Below are 19961 nucleotides of genomic sequence, written 5' to 3' on the forward strand. Positions count from 1 at the left end.
ACTTCCTGTTAAGGTTTGCAGTGTTGCAGCTGCTCGCCATGTTTGTGCAAACAAAAGGAACAAATTCCATACCTTTTACTTGTTAATTGAAAAGATTCCTTTCCGTAATGCATGTCCTTGATGCATGTGACAAGTAAAATGGGAACGTTGTTTGGGAAAGTTCTGTAGTACCTGGCAGAGGTCGACACAATGCCTTTGTAAGTACTGAGATTGTTGAACACTCCGCGTCAAATGGTCTTAGCTCGCTGACGACAGTTAGCATGAGCTATATGTGAAGTTAGATGCAGACAATACAGCTTTTGGTGTTAATTTGGGATACAAACAACTATTGGCTAGCAGTGGAGTGGTTTCTCCCTTTGAGAAATTGGTTGCCTTCAACAGGATAAATGGGCAACTAGCTAATGCATTCTTAAACCCATGTTGGACATGTGCTAAGAATTAACGTTAGCTAAATAATTCAAACGGACCAACCTGCGGACACATGCTAACAGTCCCTAGCTAGCCAAGTAGCTACCAAGCTATATTTTTAAATAATTCTCAATTAACATTACCCTGTGTTTAGCAAAGATTGTTTGGGTTGGTGTATTCGCTGAGACATTCTCAGGCCTTTGGATGTGATGCACTTTCCAGATACGCTAACGTTTATTGTCCGAATAAGAGAATACAGTGAACGGATTCATCCTGAAAGTTAAACTGAAGTTAGCATAACGCTCCCAGGGACCGTGTAGAAGGGCTAGGCCTGTTTGGACATTCAATCGATAACTGACTGCTTAGTAACGTGGGTCTTTTAGGGTTAATGTCAACGCTCATGGACCTTGACATACATTTTTGGTGTTGGGTGAACTTGGATACATCAAGCCATTTTTTTCCCGTGTAACACACTTGCGTTTCATTTCAGTTTGCCAACAAGGTTCCTCAAATCGACAGCGTAACCAGGTCTCTTTGTTCTTTTTGTTGTTAACTAGAAAAAGTGTTTCAGCAGGTGGCAGACAACCATATGGTTAGCTAAGGTTGGAGAATGACTGACTAATAACTAATTCGTTAACTGTACTTTCATAACGCTAGAGAGAGAGACGCACTACTCTAGTTATTGGTTTTCGTGATCTTGTGTTGGCTGTTTTCACACATACCCCATTCTTTTAAGTAAGGCTGAGGAATAATATTGAAGTTATTGTTCCAGTTTCACTGTTGAACTTTAATGCTTGCAAGGTTACAGATTATTTTTTTATTTTGATATGTTTGTATTTAATCTGAATTCCTATTTACCAGTGGTTTCATTAGTTTGGGTTTCGTTTTTATTTCATAGACTCTCTTCAATTTCGTTCTTGTTTATTCGTTGTAATAATTTTTGATCAGGATAAAAGTTTGTTTGAATAGTTGATTAGTAGGCTATGGCATGGAAAATCTCCTTATCATTGAAGACATCTATGTTTCAAGACTAAACTTCACATATGCAATAGGCTATTTGAGTCATACTGTAAGCCTGTTAAAGATGCAGTCTATGTTTTGTAAAAGGTTGTTGATATTTGTGGTCAACAGGTAATCAAATTACACCTCTCCCCTTCGTGCTCTTTAAGCACCCAGTAGATAGCTGGGATTGTTTATAGCTCGGTCCAAGTCACAATGTTTGTTTCTCATTCACAGTCAGGACTGTGTACAAACACTGTAGGTTGTTGTTTGTTTCAGTTTTTTTTTGCGCAAACATTGATTAAACAGCTAGAGGAAAGTGCCACTCTGACTCATTTACAAATGCTCCTCAGATTGCACCTTTAATTCACATGAAAGGCAAGACCAAGATGAAATATTTTTCAACCATTTACTTCAGACAAACCATATTACATGGGTTTTCACAGACAAGGGTACCAGTATAGTTAACTAAAATCTCCTAAAACTCACACATGAACTTACTGGTTGTTGAAAAACATTATGTTCGTCACTCCACTCGGTCTCACTAGCCTTTATCATGGATAATGTTTATTCCCCTCAATGGTTACTTCGAACCTCAAGATTTTGGGTATTTTTCCCCTTGGTTTCCTTGTACCGCTTCCACTATTCAATTCAAAATAGTCCCATACAGGACTTGCACGTTTCCTCCCTTACATATCAAGTGACTACTTCACTGGATAATAACCACTACTACTACCATTAGTTGGCGAGTGTATGCCTTGACACAATATATGGCCATTGTATGGTTGAGGGCTATAGCTAAGCTGTACACAGAATTTTGGGAGCATGTCACCCATGTCTTGAATGGATACAACAATCACTGTCTTATTTTATGTATTCCCTTTCTTGTTATATTTTCACCAATCATTAGCAATCATTTATAGTTTTGTGTAGTTTAAGTTTTACATTTTTATGTTTATTTGAAACACCTTGTTACAGTTCAAAACTGTATGAACATTGAACCCTTATCACACTGCCAGATCCTTTTTACATTTTTTTTTTAGGCTCAACCCAGAACTTTTTGATATGTATGTTTGTCATCTTTTGACAGTAACAGTTCAATTGATGTTCGACCTTTAGAAAAAGACAGAACATTTGTCATAAGCTAAAAGTGTGATTAGATCTTTTACTAGTTTTCTGAAAATAACAAAATTATTTTATTTGTCATTGTGTCGTCACTTTAAAGGCCTCCAGAAAGACTCCATACTGCATGTTATTAGACCTGTTTACTTTAAAATCCTCAGTAACAGGTGTACATGTTATTCTCACAGCCCTACCATTAACCAATCACAAGGGGTGCCGCAGCCATCTAAGCACTATGGGATCACATCTCCCATCAGCATGGCACTGCCAAAGGAGGCTGACCTAGCGCTCACTCAGAAACTCACAGAGGCCCTCAAGCCCTTCGGAGTGTTTGAGGAGGAACTGGAGCTTCAGCGCAGGTGTGTGTGTGTGTGTGTGTGTTTGTGTGTAAGAATGAAACATTTCTTATATCTAAATGCTACAGTGAGAAGTAATTCCTGTGTAATTTATGTTTCCTGGGTGATGTGATTTGTACACCTGGATGGTGTATTTTATTTTCTCATCAGAATCCTAGTCTTGGGGAAGCTGAACACTTTGGTGAAAGAGTGGATACGAGAAATCAGCGAAACAAAGGTCGCTGTTCTAGTGTTCCCTTTAAGTTCAGTTTATATGTACTATCCTTTTGTGAATAAGTGTAGTTCTTCTGTACTGACTTATACCTTTTTACAGAATTTACCTGCTTCATTGATTGAAACGGTCGGAGGTAAAATTTTCACCTTCGGCTCTTACAGATTGGGAGTTCACACAAAAGGTATGAGGGATCACTCTTTGATGAGTCTATGGGCTTACATGCTTATCTGTATTGTACAAATGTATTCACTGGCAGGTATTCACTGGTTGCCTAAAGTAGTGCAATATGTCCTGAAAGACCCTTCGCCACTTGCAATCATTGAACCTCTTGTGGTGATTGACATTGGGGACCGCAACTAAACAATGCCCATCTCCATAGGTGCCGATATCGATGCCCTCTGCGTGGCGCCTCGGCACGTGGAGAGGACTGACTTTTTCTCCTCGTTTTATGAGAAACTAAAGGAGCACGAGGAGGTGAAGGATTTGCGGGTAGGTCGTCTCCCCACAGGGTTCTTGTTATAACATGTGCAGGTGCTCTTATTAATTACTTTAAGCCCACCTGATGGATGTAAAAAAATGCTCTTAATTGATAGAAACCGGTGTTAAGCTAATCAAGAGTGCTATAAGGGATTGAGAGCCTCTGCTGTAATGTGTCAGTTTGAAATGGGCTGTGGAAGAGTTTTCTGGAAGGTGTGTTTGGCTCATTTTGGTAAATGTTATTTACTTAGGCGGTGGAAGAGGCCTTTGTCCCTGTGATAAAGCTAAGTTTCGACGGCATAGAGGTAGGTCTCCTGTTCACGTCTACATAGATTTCCATGGCACTAGATTGGAAGACATTTTTGTAACTGTTCTCACTGCTGCGTCTTTACTCCTACAGATTGACATCCTGTTTGCTAGGTTAGCACTGCAAACCATTCCCGAGAACCTGGACCTACGAGATGACAGCCTGCTGAAGAACTTGGACATTCGATGCATAAGGAGCCTCAATGGTAATTTTTAAAAACCCTTTTTAATTGGTTCACATACATAAAACTATCTATTAACAAACACTGTTGTGTCATGAGCCTTATCTTAAAGATCAACCTAATTGACTTGCTCCGAAATCATGTAGGTTGTAGAGTAACTGATGAAATTCTTCACCTGGTCCCCAACATTGACAACTTCAGACTCACCCTCAGAGCCATCAAACTGTGGGCGAAACGTAAGCCACCCTTGTTCTTTCACTTGAGTTGTTTTGTTTTCAGTGGAGTGTTTCAGCACCTGTTTGCCTGGGCGGCATAAACACTTTGGCGGTCGGAGGACTGTGTAACATTGTGGTGTGAGGCTTGTGTGTGCCATGTGATGATGGGTTACTAAATGCCATTTGGTTACCTCTTTGGTCCAAACTGGATTAGCAGACAAAACAGAAAATGTATGTGGTTGCATTTTGTTCTTGGTTGCAGTGTGGCCCTTGTCACAGTAGAATTGTTTGGTTTGCCTGTTGTACTGTTTTTTTTTTTTGGCAAACAAAGCAAGCCATTGGCTTGGCTACACAATCTCTTCACAAGCAGTCTGTGTATTATGTGTCATGTGGCATTTATGAAAAATCTGCTGCAAATCTGGGGTGAACTGTTTCCGTCGGAGACAACGTTATCATAATGCGGTTATTCAAGTTGTGCCACAGAAACTATTTTCCCCCAGTGCCTACACGCTGTGTAGAAACAGGTTTTTTTAATGTATCTGTCAGGTCACAACATCTACTCCAACATCCTGGGATTTCTTGGTGGAGTGTCCTGGGCCATGCTGGTAGCCAGGACCTGTCAGCTGTATCCCAATGCTGTGGCTGCCACCCTGGTCCACAAGTTCTTCCTGGTCTTCTCAAAATGGTATGTCCTTTGTTATGGTACATAAGCACTGCTGACACTGAGGATTAATGTGAATAAAGTTCGTTGTTAGAAGGGAAGATTAATTTAATTCTCCATTCTCTTTAAAGGGAGTGGCCCAACCCTGTTCTCTTGAAACAGCCAGAGGATTGCAACCTTAATCTTCCAGTCTGGGATCCCAGGGTAAAGTCACATTGTTTTGTTGTTGTAGTTTTTCCTTTAAATCATGTTTTGACTTCCTGACCAATATATATGTACTGTTAACATGACCACTCAATTTATCTTTAATTTCAGTATTGTAAAATTTACAGTGACGATACTGAGTGTTAGTTCAATTAATTATTGGTTTTGTTATTGAATAGGGCTTCGATTGCCACCCACGGGCCACTTACTCAGGTTGCCTTTCAAGCAGATTGCTTGAAGGCTTGAGCTTTGGCCTTAAGTTAGTCCAGGGAGTGACCTGATTTCGTACTGACTGTGAGTGTGCTGTTGCCTAGGTGACGCCCAGTGACCGGTACCATCTCATGCCCATCATAACCCCGGCATACCCCCAGCAGAACTCCACCTACAACGTCTCCATCTCCACCCGGACTGTCATGGTGGACGAGTTCAAACAGGGTCTGTTGTTCTTTGTGGAGTTTGGTTTTCATGTCAGAGTTTCAAATTGAATAGGCACTTCAACAATTTTCAACCCAGGAGGGGAAACTGGCACTTTAGGAAAGAGAACTGGGCCTAGTTTCCCGAACGCTAAAAAGCACTTGAAATCGAAGTCGTAAGAGGGATATTGCAGAGCGGTTTCCCGACGCCGCACTTACGGCAATGATGAGTCTACGATGTCGCCAAAATCCACGTAGGCCGTTAAGATACGTCGTTATCGGGAAACGAGGCCCAGTTCATTTCCTGAATGTTCCAGACGGTAGCAACGGTGGTTTCAATTGGTGTGGAAGTGGAACAGAAAACTCAAAAGTTCCTTGTTGGTCACTGCTTCAGGAACCCACCAAAACAAAACAATGAAATCTGTTCTTGAAACTATTGTCTGAAGTTGCTTGAACCTCCTCATTGGATTGTTAGATGCTGATGTTTTGATTCAGATTTTTCTTATCAAAATATATCTTACATTTAACAAATCTAAACTGAGGGTGGTCCGTCAGTGTGTGAACTTTTTACTCTAGAAATTATAAGTAACATCAACTTAAGTCGTTTTTGGGAGAGGGAAAGTACCACCTCTGGAAACACTTTAAAAGGCCCATGAAACTAACGTTTAAGTTAAGAGTGTAACTTTAGTGTTGTATGTTGTTTGGTTTCACTTTAAAGTGTTGTTTGCTTACAAAGATTAGGCAGAGAATCTATTTGGGTACAATCGTGGCCAAAAGTTTTGAGTGACACAAATAGACATTTTTACAAAGTTTGCTGTTTCAGTGACTTTAGATATTTTTGTCAGATGTTACTACGGAAGACTGAAGTATAATAACAAGCATTTAATAAGTGTCAAAGGCTTTTATTGACAATAACATGAAGCGGATGCAAAGAGTCAATGTTTGCAGTGTTGACCCTTCTTTTTCAAGACCTCTGCAATCTGCCCTGGCATGCTGTCAATTAACTTATGGGCCACATCCTGACTGATGGCAGCCCATTCTTGCATTATCAATGCTTGGAGTTTGTCAAAATTTGTGGGTTTTTGTTTGTCCACCCGCCTCTTGAGGATTGACCACAAATTCTCAAGGGGATTAAGGTTTGGGGAGTTTCCTGGCCATGGACCCAAAATATTGATGTTTTGTCCCCCAGGTTGCCTTATGGCAAGGTGCCCCATCATGCTGGAAAAGGCATTGTTCATCCCCAAACTGTTCCTGGACGGTTGGGAGAAATTGATATGATTGAAGATTGATATGTTGGGTCCATGGCCAGGAAACTCCCCAGACCTTAATCCCATTGCGAACTTGTGGTCAAACCTCAAGAGGCTGGTGGGAAAAACAGAAACCCAAAAATTCTGACCAACTCCAATCATTGATTATGCAAGAATGAGCTGCCATCAGACCAAGTTAATTGACAGCATGCCAGGGCAGATTGCAGAGGTCTTGAAAAAGTAGGGTCACTTATTCGACACTTATTAAATGCTTTTAATTATACTTCAGTGTTCCATTACATTTGACAAAGATATGTAAAGACACTGAAGCAGCAACCTTTGTAAAAATGTATATATGTGTCATTCTCAACTTTTGGCCACGACTGTATACTTGCAACTGGGTGGATATTCTTGCCTGAACCTAAATTCAAGGATTAAAAAAATATATATCAAAATTTGTGTTGAGTTCTTGAATCCACGTGGTTCTTGTGCTGGGCAAGCACCAAAGGAACATGCCCTGTCTCTGGAACTTTGAAAATTAAAGTTAAGTCATCTGGTAGGTAAACAGAATCTGGTGAAAGTCTATATAGTGTCTCATGAAGCTTGTATGTTTTCTGCAGGTCTTGCCATCACGGATGAAATTATGCAGAATAAAGCAGAATGGTCCAAACTATTTGAAGCACCAAACTTCTTTCAGAAATACAAGTATGTATTGAGCTGCTTATCCTGTTGGCCACACCTGGTGAGATTCAATTATTTCAATAAAGATTTATTTTTCAAAGCACCACATAAGCACACTATCAAAGTGCATCTAATGCGTTTTATATGTGATCTATTTATAATTGAATTTGAAAGAAATAAAAGCACAATTATGCAGTCAACGTTGACTTTTATTCTGATCCAAATGATATTCATCCATTTCTTAATGATGGGCATGATTAAGTTTTGTTGGTATAAAACACGTTTTCAAGTCATCAGTACTGATAATTATATACCATGCCCACGATGAAAGTAGAAAACGTTTACAATGGTTGTAGTAATCGAAGGTAGGTATGCCACATGTAAGGCTCCATTGCCCTCTACTGATTTTACTGTGCCTTATGAAACTGTATCCAATTCCTAATAAAATGTTTTAGTTCACAAATTGTACTATGTATTTCTTGTTAGTCTGGTTTGTAGAGCCTTTTTTTCCATTTTCAGTTTCCCTATTTTTTCTTTTTTTCTTTCTTTTTTTTTTACTTCCTTACGTGGCTTTTTATTGTAGTGGGAATTAATTAATTAATATGTACTTTATGCATAATGACTTAAATTGTTAAAGATTAAATTAGATGATAACCTGTATGTAGTGCAGTATATCTAGTTTATTGTTTTGTATGTAGTGAGTAAGTGTTATCATTAACTTTCTCTCAATCACTGTTCCTTAGTGATGCTTTAAAGCATGTCCAGATCATTAAGCCTAAAAGGGGAAAAAGAGATACAGTGTAGTTTGACACTACAGATTGTACTAAATGAAACGTATAAGGAATCCAAAAGTTTATTCACGTGAGACCATAGAGGTATCAGCATTTCCTCGCTACAGTAGATACAGGGTTAAAATGGAACCTGGCCAGCTTATATTGAGACCAACACAATGGGAATTCTTTTTAAGTAGCCTTATTATTTAACACAGGCTGATATCCAGATTCTACCCATGGAATAGTAATTTGAGGCAAAGCACTCTTGCTTGATGTTGGTCATGTAGACAAAGGCTTAAACACCTTATGCAGAAATATATATATTTTTTAAATGGCATAATGTGGCTTATAATTTGGATGCCTTATCACAGTGGGTTAGAATAAACATTGTCACAGTATAACCATAAAGTGGTAGTCGGTGTTATTTGATTTCTTTTTTTCTTCCCTTATTTTAATTCTGTTCAGGAATGTTACATAGTAACATCATATGATATCAGCTTGCTTATAAACCTCCATATTAATCGGACCTTGCCTACTTGACCTAGATGGACTGAAAATTAGATTAGTAGGCAGCAATAGCCTTTTTTTAATTATTTCTTAAGCGTTGACAAAACCACGCCAAGCCACGTCCTCTTTGGGTGTGTGGGGGAGGGGGGAGTCAAGTGATGCCACTTTGACATATAAGAGGCAAGTGCCATGGCTGTTTTGTGTCGGAACTTCAGCCTCTGAAGAGGACACAAGACGCAGTACCTCCCTAGCCCTGAGGGTGGTGCTGCCGGTTCCTCGCGGGTGCCCCTTTTGCTGAGTTTATGCCCTGGAGTTATGAGAACTCTCCCTCGGGAGTTGCTGTTCAGAGAACCACTAAATGTAACCCATATTGTACTTGAAAGCATTTCTTTAATTATAGTTAGGGTCATGGAATGCTATGTTTGTCAGTGCATCCTTCTACCCCCCTACATTGTAATGTATGAATAAATCACTAATGTCCTGGGTGTCACACATTTTTTCCCTCATCACTTATATTCTGTGAATATTCTTATAAATTAGTCATTCCAAAATTTAAAGCCTTTACATTTTGCTCACTTGAATGAATTTGAGTCCGTCAGCTTTTTATTAAGAATGTCATGCTATGATTAAAAGTTACTTTAGGAGAAAAATATAGAGGGGGCCTTTTTGTGCATGTATTGTGTCTCCGTACAGGAGCTCATATTACAGTTGTGGAATTATCTAAATTTAGGAAATAATTTCAGCTTTGCCTTTTTAACATTTTTCATCAATATTGTAGTACAGAGATATTTTCGCACTTCAATGCAGTATTTGCCCCCTCTGTTTATTTAAATTTCCTCTTACTTGTGGACTTGGCTGTTGTGAACAATAAGCTCCTTCTCAAAATAGGCAGAAACAGTCTTCACTGCCTGGTAGCGCTACAGTGTTCATGCAAATGATTGGCCCAGGGGTCCCTGTCTGGGTACTCAGGTTCTTGTGTAAAGGATGTAATAGCAATGTTCTGTTTGTTTTATGTTCCAAGGCATTATATTGTGTTGCTAGCAAGCGCGCCGACTGAGAAGCAGCACCTCGAGTGGTGAGTACTGCCCTGCCCACCCCCCAACATGACACCAGGGGGGAGGAGGTAGAGTTGACTTAAGCCCTTTCCGTAGAGATTAGATGTATCTTCATTTGTCTTGTTTCTTTGGATTACGCTTTATATTGTACTGGAGTGTTTGTGGTGTTTGCTTTGGTGTTTTGAGTGCTGGTGACTGACTATGAGATGTTCTTCCCTGGCAGGGTGGGTCTGGTGGAGTCCAAGATCAGGATCCTGGTGGGAAACCTGGAGAAGAACGAGTTCATCACTCTGGCACATGTCAATGCACACTCGTTCCCTGGACCTAAGGAAGGCAATGACAAGTGAGTGTCTGTCATAAAGTTACGGGTCACGTTTACCAATATGCATGAGTGCCAGCATTGGTATATTCACATTTGGAGTTTCAGTTTCCTCTCTCATTCTGTTTGCAGTAAGTTCTTTAAAAGTTAAATTCTTAATAATTAATTTGCATATTTATTATTTAGCTAATTCATTTTTATATTTGTTTATGATTTTTCTTTGAATAGTATGCATTGTGAAATGTGATCTTACAGCTTACATTATTTAAGTGGTAGATTTTTCTGAGGAATGTCTTGGCTTTGTGTTGACAGAGAGGAGTTCAGCACGATGTGGGTTATTGGGATTGTCTTCAAGAAAATGGAAGGGTCCGAGAACCTCAATGTGGACCTTACAGTGGACATCCAGTCATTCACAGACACTGGTATGACACACACACACATACAAACACGCACACACGCACACAGAGATACACTTCGCCACGGCTTTTTAGTACTGTAATACTGGACGTGGCCAGACTTCTCCTCCCCACTGGCTTTGGTCTTGCACACAATCCTAAACACAGGAGGACATGGACATTAAATACACACAGGCCACAGTGCTGTAACAATGCTTTAACACCGTCACAATACATCCAGTCATTCACAGACACTGGTATGCCTTTGCTTTTGTTTCAGATTGGTGATTCATTTGTTTTTGTTGGTTTTCAAATTGGTCTGTAGTGGTAAATATTCTTTTGCTTGTTAAAAAGAAAAACCTTGAGATTTATTTAAGAGACGTATCTCTGTTTTTAGTCAGGCTGATGTGGTAAATATATTTGCACATACGTTCTCTTTGACTTCCTGATAGTCTTCCCTATCTGACCTGCTCAGGGCTTCATTGCACGTAGAGAGTTTTTGTCTGTTTACTGTTTCGTCCTGTATACTTTTCTCAGTTTTAAGGTAACATTTTGAGGGCTGATTTGTGACATGATGATGATGACATGAGTCCTAGTCTGTGTAGTCTTCGACAGTGTATTTAGCCCATGTCTTTGTGCCTTTGTTAAACATAATGAAATGATAAGTGTGGGTTATGGTGCAATTTACAAAATGCAAAAAGAATGTCTGATTTGTAATTCCATTTCTGTTGCATGCTTAAAGTGTACCGTCAGGCGATCAGCAGCAAGATGTTTGAGCAGGAGATGAAGATCACTGCCAAACACGTGAAGAGGAGGCAGCTCCAGATGCTTCTGCCCTGTAATGTCATCCAGGCCAGGCCAAGCAGAAGGAAGGTAAGCCCTCCAGACCTCCACATGGCCGTCATCCCACAACAAGAGCACATCTCATGGAATCATTCCTGAAATGTATCTTTTGTATTAAATGTTGTGCTGTGGTGAATGTCTGAAAAGAGTGATGTGTGACATTTTTCATACCTCTCTTTGTTTTTTCCATGTAGCACTCAACAGAGGGCCCAAGGCCAATGAATGACAGCAGCCTCGACCTATCCCTGGACAGTGACAACAGCTTGTCAGTGCCCTCTCCGCCCACTGTGCCTGCGACAGCCAATAGAAACTGTCCTCTTGTTGTTTCAGCCAGCCCCTTAGGGTAGGCAGTCAGCTTGTTTGACCTGTTCTACTACTTCCTGCAGTACAGCTGAAATATTGTCATGAGTGACACAATAATCTTTCTTTCTTCGATTTTCATTCTGGCTTGTAGGTTCACAGGGCCTATGACCGCTGCCTCCGATAAAATGGACACCTCTGGAAGTGTGTCCCCAGACTCAAGTATGTCCGACCTGAATGTTTCTTTGCCCTTCTACTCTCACAGTTAATCCCACCCGTTCTCACCCGGTACCTCTCTCCCACAGCTGCACCGGCGGCTCCCAAACCCACCCAGCCCAATAAAGAGTCCAGCTCCGACAACAGCCCTACTCCCATGGGGCCGCCCCCGGTGAAGAAGGCCAGCTCCCCTCCGCCAGAGGACAAAAAAAACGAAACGGAGGAGCCTGCCCAGGTGACCCTTCTTCTCTCACTAAAGATAGTTACAGAAAGTTAGATGTTTCTGTGTTGAAAAAAGTAACGGATTGCAGTAATAAAGATGTATTGCTCTAAATTAAATGTTTCATGAAGAATTGATATAGTATCCATTCAGAGCTTCTTCCCATGGTATGTTCATGTTGAAAACTATTTGAAACAAATAGCCAGCTGTTTCCATCATGTGTAATGGCCTCTTTCTTCTTCCCCTTTCTTTGTTGTCTTGACAACAAGGTGGCTACTTCCCCCAGCAGCAGCCCCCCTCCCTCTGGGGTCCCAGCTGTGAAGCGCCCAGGGTCCCCTCTGCCCGAGGACCAGAGCAAGAAACCCAAAGTGGAGGAGGGATCCACGGGGGTAGGCTAGGACTTCATACTCCTATCTCATTAAAGAGAGCCTATATTAATTAAGCAATAAGCCCCAAGAGGCCGTGGTTTGCGCTGATTTTAGAACAGTTAAGGGGAGTTGTTAGGCAAGACGCGAAGACAATTCAATTTAAGAAAATAGTGTAATGATAAACCGTCATTCTTCCACCACTAAAAAATATAGTTCCTAAATAAATCGTTGCCACGCAACCCTTGAAGCAACGCAACAGCCAGATGGAACACTGGGAATGAAATGCGCTCTATGAATACACCGCCTTGCCTTGCCATTCGCTGGGCAGTAATATGGAATGTTATCATAGAATGTTATGAGGACAAATTGTAAGGTTATGCTGGATTTTACAAGGCTTTTAGCCAATCACAATCAAGGATTTGAACAATCAGTTTTAGAATCAGTGTTTCAGTACCTCTGGTTTTCCCAACCAACTTTATGTTGCGCCCAATCTTATCTGTCACCGCACTGGTGAAATGGGTGAGGTCACTTCAGGGATGCCACATGAGTGTTGGTGAACTCATTTCACACTGCTTGCATGATGCTCCGGCTTTTATGTTGTGAGGACGCAAATTCATGTTTTGGAATTCCACAGGTTGAAGAAGAAATGGCCTCACAGGGCGATGAAGCTATGGAGACCGACATTAAGGTCAGTATTTTTTTTCCATACCAAATCCTCAAGTGAGGCTTCACAGTTGATGAAGCTAACACCAAGGCAGTTTATTGAATGTGTCTATTTGTCCTTGCAGGAGCTTGACCCGGAGCAGAAGGTGCCATCAAGTCAGGTAACCTTCATTCTTTTGTACTCTACTCTTCTCCTCATTGCTCCGCATTCATCCTCATCAATTCTAATGACACAAAGAGCCCTTCTCCAATGTACCAAGCATTCATGTTCATTTCCCTCTCTACTGTGTCTTCCCTTTAGTGTGTTCCCACCACAGACCTCTCTGACGTGCCTCTGCCCCCCGCCAATCCTATTCCAGTGTTGAAAAACTCCATCAAGCTGCGCCTCAGCAGATAGGGGCCAGAGCAGAGCATAGGCAGGGGGGAAAGTCCTGCTAGCCTCCGCAACCCAACCCAACCCAACCCAACCCATCTCACTTCCCTTAGCGGGCCAGGGAGAGGGTGGGGTGGGGTGTGGCAAAAGAGGCCTGACCTGACTCCCGCTACCACGTACCCCGACCCAACAGAGTCCACCCATGTCTTGAGTGCGACCCGGAGCCCCCAGCCTTCATCTCAGGATGCAGTCTAGCACCGGGAGGAGATGATGCAGGCGCCTCACTGCCACACCCGGTTTTGTCCACTAGGGGGCAGAGTTACCCCTCCGAAGAAGTCCCTGAAAATCTCAGCCAACGGCCCTCCTCAACTCGCACTCCTGTCAAGAACAGACTGATGCACAAATACTCTGTATTGGCCTCACATGTAATTATGTGGAGACTGAAAGTGTAAGTGTGTGTACGGGAGTGGGGTAGGGGTGATGTGTGTGTGTGTGTGTGTGTGTGTGTGTGTGTGTGTGTGTGTGTGTGTGTGTATGTATGTATGTTTGCCTGCTTCAAAGTACTATGAGAGAAATTGTATGCATATACACAGATGCCTATTTTTTGCCTCTTGTGTATTTGTCTGTCGACGACACAGACAGTTGCTGTTCAACAAACAAACAAACAAATGATGTAGTGCTCAGGTCTTATGGTGAATTACATTGTGGCACATTTGCATATCCACATATCCAAGGTCAGTTCAGTTAACCTTGACTTGGCGTCTGACAAGCATCGTGTGACGAGTCTCAAGGTGCATGTGTCATGTGGAGTGTGTCCCACACTCTAATTAAGGGTGTTGCTCGAGAAGATGCCTGTTGTAATTGCGCCTGCAAGTTATCCTGTTGCAGGTTTGAGGAAATCATTTGACCAATCTTCTCTTTTCCTCTATGAGAGGAAGAGTCCACATATTCCAGCTTCTTTTTCTTCTTTATGAAAGCTCCTGTCTGGTTCTTGACGCTTGGAGGAGCTACTGCTTTGGTTCAATTCGTGAGCAGCAGTCACTGACCATTTTAAAGTACATTTTTGTGTTTCTTAGTGCTCTGTGTGTGTGTGTGTGTGTGTGTGTGTGTGGCTTGTACAGAACCGTTATAATACACAAAAATAAAACCTTAAGCTGTTTGAGTTGGGCATACAGAGTTAAGCGCTTGCTTGGATAGTTTATTTTGAACGTGGTGTCAGTGGATGCATTTCAAAATAAAAGTAATCTCATTATGAATGTTTAGTGCTGATGACCAATTGATTTTTTTTTCCCTTTCTTTCTCTGTGTCTTTTTTTAAATTTTTATTTCGAGTGCTCCAAAAGACGGAACGAGCTTGCAATTTCGTTTTTGAACTGCAGAATAGTTACAGAGACAAGGGCTTCTGTTTGTACGTTTCTTGAAAGTTGAGAAAATATTGCATATTTCTTGTCAAATATCACGTGTTACTATTATTTTCTCTGTCTCTGCGTAAACAGAAGTTACTTTGTCTTAATTCTTTTTTTTTTGACGGCGTGAGAAAGGGTAAGGCTTACGGAGATGCCCTAATGTTCCCTACTGGGGGGAAAAAAGAAGAAAATATCACGACTGCTCACACAGCTTTTTGGGTCTTACAGTACTCACTCCATTCTCAACCTTTCTTAGCTGTCTTTGTAAAAGTAAGGATACTGTAATTTTTTTCCACAAATAAAGGTGTATGTTGCATAAAGACATGCTGTTTGGCTCCTTTTCTGAAGGATGTTTGCAGGAGGTTGAAAGTTAGACAAAGTTTGAGGCAAGCATGTCTGTTTTGGGGTATCTCAAAAGATTTAGATCTGAAAATATAAAAAAAATCATTTGTTGTTTATCTAGACGATTCATTTTCATTTATATTAAGGCAGGGCTCTTACACAATCATCCAATTTCTGATTAATAAGCTATATTATTCTGGTCCTATTATGTTCTTTAACATTTTCCATTGTATTTATGCATTATTTAAAGAAAATAGGTAAAGGACAATATAGCCCTTCAAAACATACTTCACATAGTTGTTTTTTTTTTTTTTTTTTCTAGTATTGTTTTCCATCTGCAACAAAGTCGGGACAATTTTCCATGACACTGCCCGTAAGAAAATGTATTTTGTTGCTAAGGAACAGCTTTCATTGTGCCTCGGTAGGTGGTCCCTTATGAATATTATTATGCTCCGTCTCGCAGGGACAATGCGGCCCAGACATCTCTTCGCTCTGCCAATATTTATCGGTGTTTTCATTTCATTTTGCCGCGTCCCAGTCCTCGCCGGTGTTGCTTAAGCCACCTCGCCCACTGGTTTGGTTTCCACTTTGAACACAATGTAACTGATCGGCCGTATGTTAAGAAAAAAAGCTCAGATAACTCTTGCCTCACAACATAAATAGGATTTGAATGAAGTCTGGTTCGGACTGTAGGTACTAGAATTTGAGGAGACTGTTTAGCCAATGGGAGAAATACCTGCTCTTGCTTTTCTCTGGGCTTTTTGTCATCTATGTACAGTATATCAATTCAACATTTGTGCTTGTGAAGGCCAGAAGGGGTACTGAGTCACGGTGAATCCCTCTATCCATCATGGCTTTTCTGTCAAAGGTCTGCTTTTTCAAGTCTTCCTTTTGATCCATCCAACCCACAAGGACAAAGGTGCATCCAGCGCCTGTGAGTTACCTGCACGGGTATGCAGAGCAATCTCTCTTGATGCCTGGACGTCAGTCTGCGTTTCCTGTGCCTCTGCTCCGCGGGTCTGTTGCTGGCTGTGTCTACTGGTGTCAGTGATGCTGTGTACTCCCCATTAATTAGCCCAGCATTAGGCTGGGCTCCAGAGGTGTCAGTTCATCTGTGGGAGTGTGGGGGGGTTGGAAAGAGCCTCTCTTCCTCAGCGGAGAGGGGGGGGGGGTGCACTCGCACCATAACCCTGGCTGAACACTACCTCGCGTGGGGTGGTGGCAGGAGAGCATGTCAGGGCAGCCTGGTTCTCCTGCTGGGCCTCCATATGGTGGAACAGTTAGAGGGGAAGATGGATGGTGGCGGGAGGGTGGGAGGATGAGAGGGAGGTGACTTCTGGCACCACCACCACCCTCAACCCCAACGCACCCCCACCCCCTCCCTCACGGGTGATGGACAACACTAAGATCTCGCCATGGCACACATTGGCACTGTTATCTGGTAGCGGGTGCGAACCGCTCAAAAGAGACGCCAGATCTCGGGAGGAGACTCGAACGTCTACGGCCAACAAGCGTGTCTCTGATGGAAGATTGAAAGCATCTCCATGACAAGGCCCCTCCATCTTGGCCCCTGCACTCACCTAGGTCAGACTCCTGCTTCACGCTTTGGTGTGTGATTTTGCTGAGGCCTCGAGGCGCAGGGTGCACCATCTTAGAGAGTGATTTATCAGCCTGTGTTCTCTGTTCTCAAGTTGCCATGAAGGCTGTCTTAACACACACACACACACATCTTAAGGCTGAACTTTTCCTTTCAAACTGGCTTCCCTCACAGCAGGCCTGTCTATCCACTCCACTGTTCTCTCTTTTAAAAAGCACGAGTCTGCTCTCACAGACACACACAAACGAAACACAGGTGATAAAAGCACGTCCTTCACATTAATGAACGGCTCTGTGCTAAAACAATGCGCCATTCAAAGGGAGGATGCCAACATCGCTCGTGGGAAAATGAAAGAGCTTGTCTATTTCTCCCCCCCCCCCACCCCCTCTACCCTCTCAGCCTGATCAAAACAGCCATGGGTGTGAAGTGAACGCGCACCTTCTCCTGACTGATCTGACCAAACCTGCAAATGAGACGCTGCTGCTGCTGCTGTGAAGAGACAGGCTCATCACTGTAGCATCCCTGCAGGTGCTCAGGAAGTGAGTGCCTGCAGTAGCTCTCTGGCTGTCTTGTTTCTTTTTTCTCTAGGTGTTCACTTACGCTGGTCTGGAGTTGGGAGCGAAGGTCACACTTTTGTGGCCTGTGAGCTGTGCTACATCAGGGTAGTTTACCAAGACAGTGGGGCTGGACAGACCTGAAAGATCCAGCGGTCTGAGGGCTGGGCAAGGGCTCTGGAACAGACCTGGTGGTGAAGTTTTTATTTTGTATTATTACAAACATGTGGGTTGAGGTTTTAAGAGACTTTCAAATGTCTAGCTAAGACCCTGCACTTCACGATTACAAATTAGATAAGTGAGCTCGCTAACATTCAAGGAGCTTGTCATGTATCCATTACATTTGAACATTCATTATAATATTTCATCATCTGATTGCGAAAAAAGTCTGAAGACTAATTGAAGATTTACAGACCGCACCCTGAACAGGATAAAGGATGGCTGTTATTGTCTCAGGGGGATCTGGGCTTGACCTTCTGGATAGAAACCTTGCTGTGTTGGATTTTAATGACTTAATGAATAAGACTGGTAAGGGAGTTTGGTGGGGGGTATAGGTAAATTAAATGGTGGGAGATACTTTTTAGTTGACACAGTGGAAAAACGTGAAACCATATGTATATTTTTGCTTTGGCGAAAACATGCTACACATGCATTGAGTAAGCGGATTATGTACAGATTAGGTTTTTTTTTTTTTAATTTTGACAAAATTTGGGGTAAATGATTACAAGTCAGAACTTTCGAGATAGAGAGATATATCTGGTGTCTGTGCGTTCCTCAATTCACTCATTCATTTAACAATTTGGATAGAATTTTACTATTATTTCTGGAGTAAGTCCAGAGAGTGCTCGGCATTTGTCCTGTAGATGTCGCTGTTGTTCTCACAATGCGCAAGAACTTCTACAATCCGAGCTCAGGTCATTATTTAAGTGCTGTCTTTACGCGCACACAGTTCCACGCTTCGAGTAACGCAAGGATAATTCTGGATTCCATATTCTAAAAGAAGTTCCTAATTTTTTTAGCCTGCTAGCAGCATAGCTCGATCTGACATTGGAAGTGGTTTTCTAGTCCCTGTCAAGCGGGAGGCTACCAAGGTATGTCGGTAAGTGCTTTCTGAAAATGTGATGCAAATTGCCCTTTGTGAGCCATTAATAGTCCAAACATTTAAATGATAATGTCCGGGTTTTTTTTTTTTTTAAGTCTGCAAGCCGCACTGTTCAGGTGTTGGAGTGAAGCAAAGTGCTTTGTGAGAGTGTGTGTAATTGAGCGACTTGGCAGACGGACAGAGAAGCCTGCCAAAAACATCTCCCATCGCTCGAAGTACACACTGCTCACCGCAACCTTAGTGCTCTCGCTTAGCAGTAGCACTTGCGCTGTTCCATTTTATATATTTTTTTATCCAACCCCTCGGACTCTGGTTCAACTATCTGAACAATGTTTGAGATAAGTTGTTCAGTAAAAGTATTGCGCATTTTGTATTCAAATACAGTCATTTGAAAACACTTCAAGAGGAGTCCATTCTCTCCCATTTGTAGTGTTGTGTTCGAAGAGAAATGGGTAAACATAAAACACACACACACACACACACACACACACACACACACACACACACAGAGGCTCAGAGTGAGGCAGGCCTAACAGAGGTTTGTCCAACTCCGAGACACTCATGGGCACTTTGCATATTTAGGATTGACTTCATTAACAATGTTTGAGTTAGGTTTTTCAGCAAATGAATGAACATTATGTAGTCTGATACAGCCATTGGGTAATGCTAGAGATAGAGTTCATTCTCAGTGTTTGTAGTGCTTTGTTTGACCTTAGAGGGAAAAATAGGAAGATATACCACACACACACACACTCACACACACACACACACACACACACACACACACACACACACACACCCAAACACACACTTCAGCCCAGCGTGAGGTAGCAGCAGTTTGTATATCTCCGGGACCCTGATGGGCACTGTGTGTATTTTTGGGTGCCCCTTAACACCCTGGACTGCCCCCACCCTCTGCGATCTATGCCTCCCAAGGCACGCTGCCCGGCAGTCACACCCTGCCTCACACCCGCGCAAGCTAATTAATGCCTGCATATGCAAATGAGCCCAGCTGCCAAACTGGCAGTTATTTTTCTGGAAATCTGTCTGGAGAGCAATGAGGCTTGGTCTTCACGATGACACGGATTTGAACATCGCTCTTAAGCTTGGCAAAGAAAAAAAAAAGGGAAAAAAGCTGGTCCAACACAACAAGGTTCTTGGAGTTCACCATCAGTCACAGGCAACAGTGATAATGAACGCAGCGTGTGTTTGTGTGTGTTTGTGTGTGTGTGTGTGTGAGGAAGGGAGAAAAGAGGAGAGACAGGAGAACCAGAAACTTTTTTTTTCTTTACCCCATTCCGTCAAATTTGACAACTTTTTGCTTGGATTTATCCTGTACAATTTATATCAATTATCAGCCGGTGTCAGCTGAGGTCCTTTCATGAGGTTGAGTTGTTTGGGGGATGGGGTGGGGTGGGGGTGTTGTTGCCGGAGGGACGGGATG

At 42.2% G+C, this 19961-nt stretch overlaps 1 protein-coding gene across 1 annotated transcript; it reads left to right on the forward strand.

Moving 5' to 3' along the window:
• Positions 1-20: 20 nt before the first annotated feature.
• LOC308361038 (poly(A) polymerase type 3-like) lies at positions 21-15226 on the forward strand. The gene is made up of 23 exons (XM_080833284.1): positions 21-197; positions 2718-2888; positions 3036-3102; positions 3199-3280; positions 3479-3588; positions 3828-3881; positions 3977-4088; positions 4211-4300; positions 4826-4964; positions 5072-5144; positions 5459-5579; positions 7425-7509; positions 9787-9840; positions 10044-10163; positions 10452-10561; positions 11277-11407; positions 11572-11720; positions 11832-11899; positions 11983-12128; positions 12383-12502; positions 13116-13169; positions 13270-13305; positions 13446-15226. The coding sequence occupies exons 1-23, from the start codon at positions 190-192 to the stop codon at positions 13539-13541; spliced, it is 2196 nt and encodes a 731-aa protein (XP_080689410.1). The 5' UTR covers positions 21-189; the 3' UTR covers positions 13542-15226.
• The last annotated feature ends 4735 nt before the right edge of the window (positions 15227-19961 follow it).

The sequence above is a fragment of the Sprattus sprattus genome (genome assembly GCF_963457725.1).
Source record: "Sprattus sprattus genome assembly, chromosome: 2".
Taxonomy (NCBI): domain Eukaryota; kingdom Metazoa; phylum Chordata; class Actinopteri; order Clupeiformes; family Clupeidae; genus Sprattus; species Sprattus sprattus.

Coding starts and splice junctions, on each gene's coding strand:
- LOC308361038 (XM_080833284.1), top strand. Junction 3,281..3,478: donor ATTGGGAGTTCACACAAAAG/GTATGAGGGATC, acceptor CCATCTCCATAG/GTGCCGATATCGATGCCCTC. Junction 4,965..5,071: donor TTCCTGGTCTTCTCAAAATG/GTATGTCCTTTG, acceptor TTCTCTTTAAAG/GGAGTGGCCCAACCCTGTTC.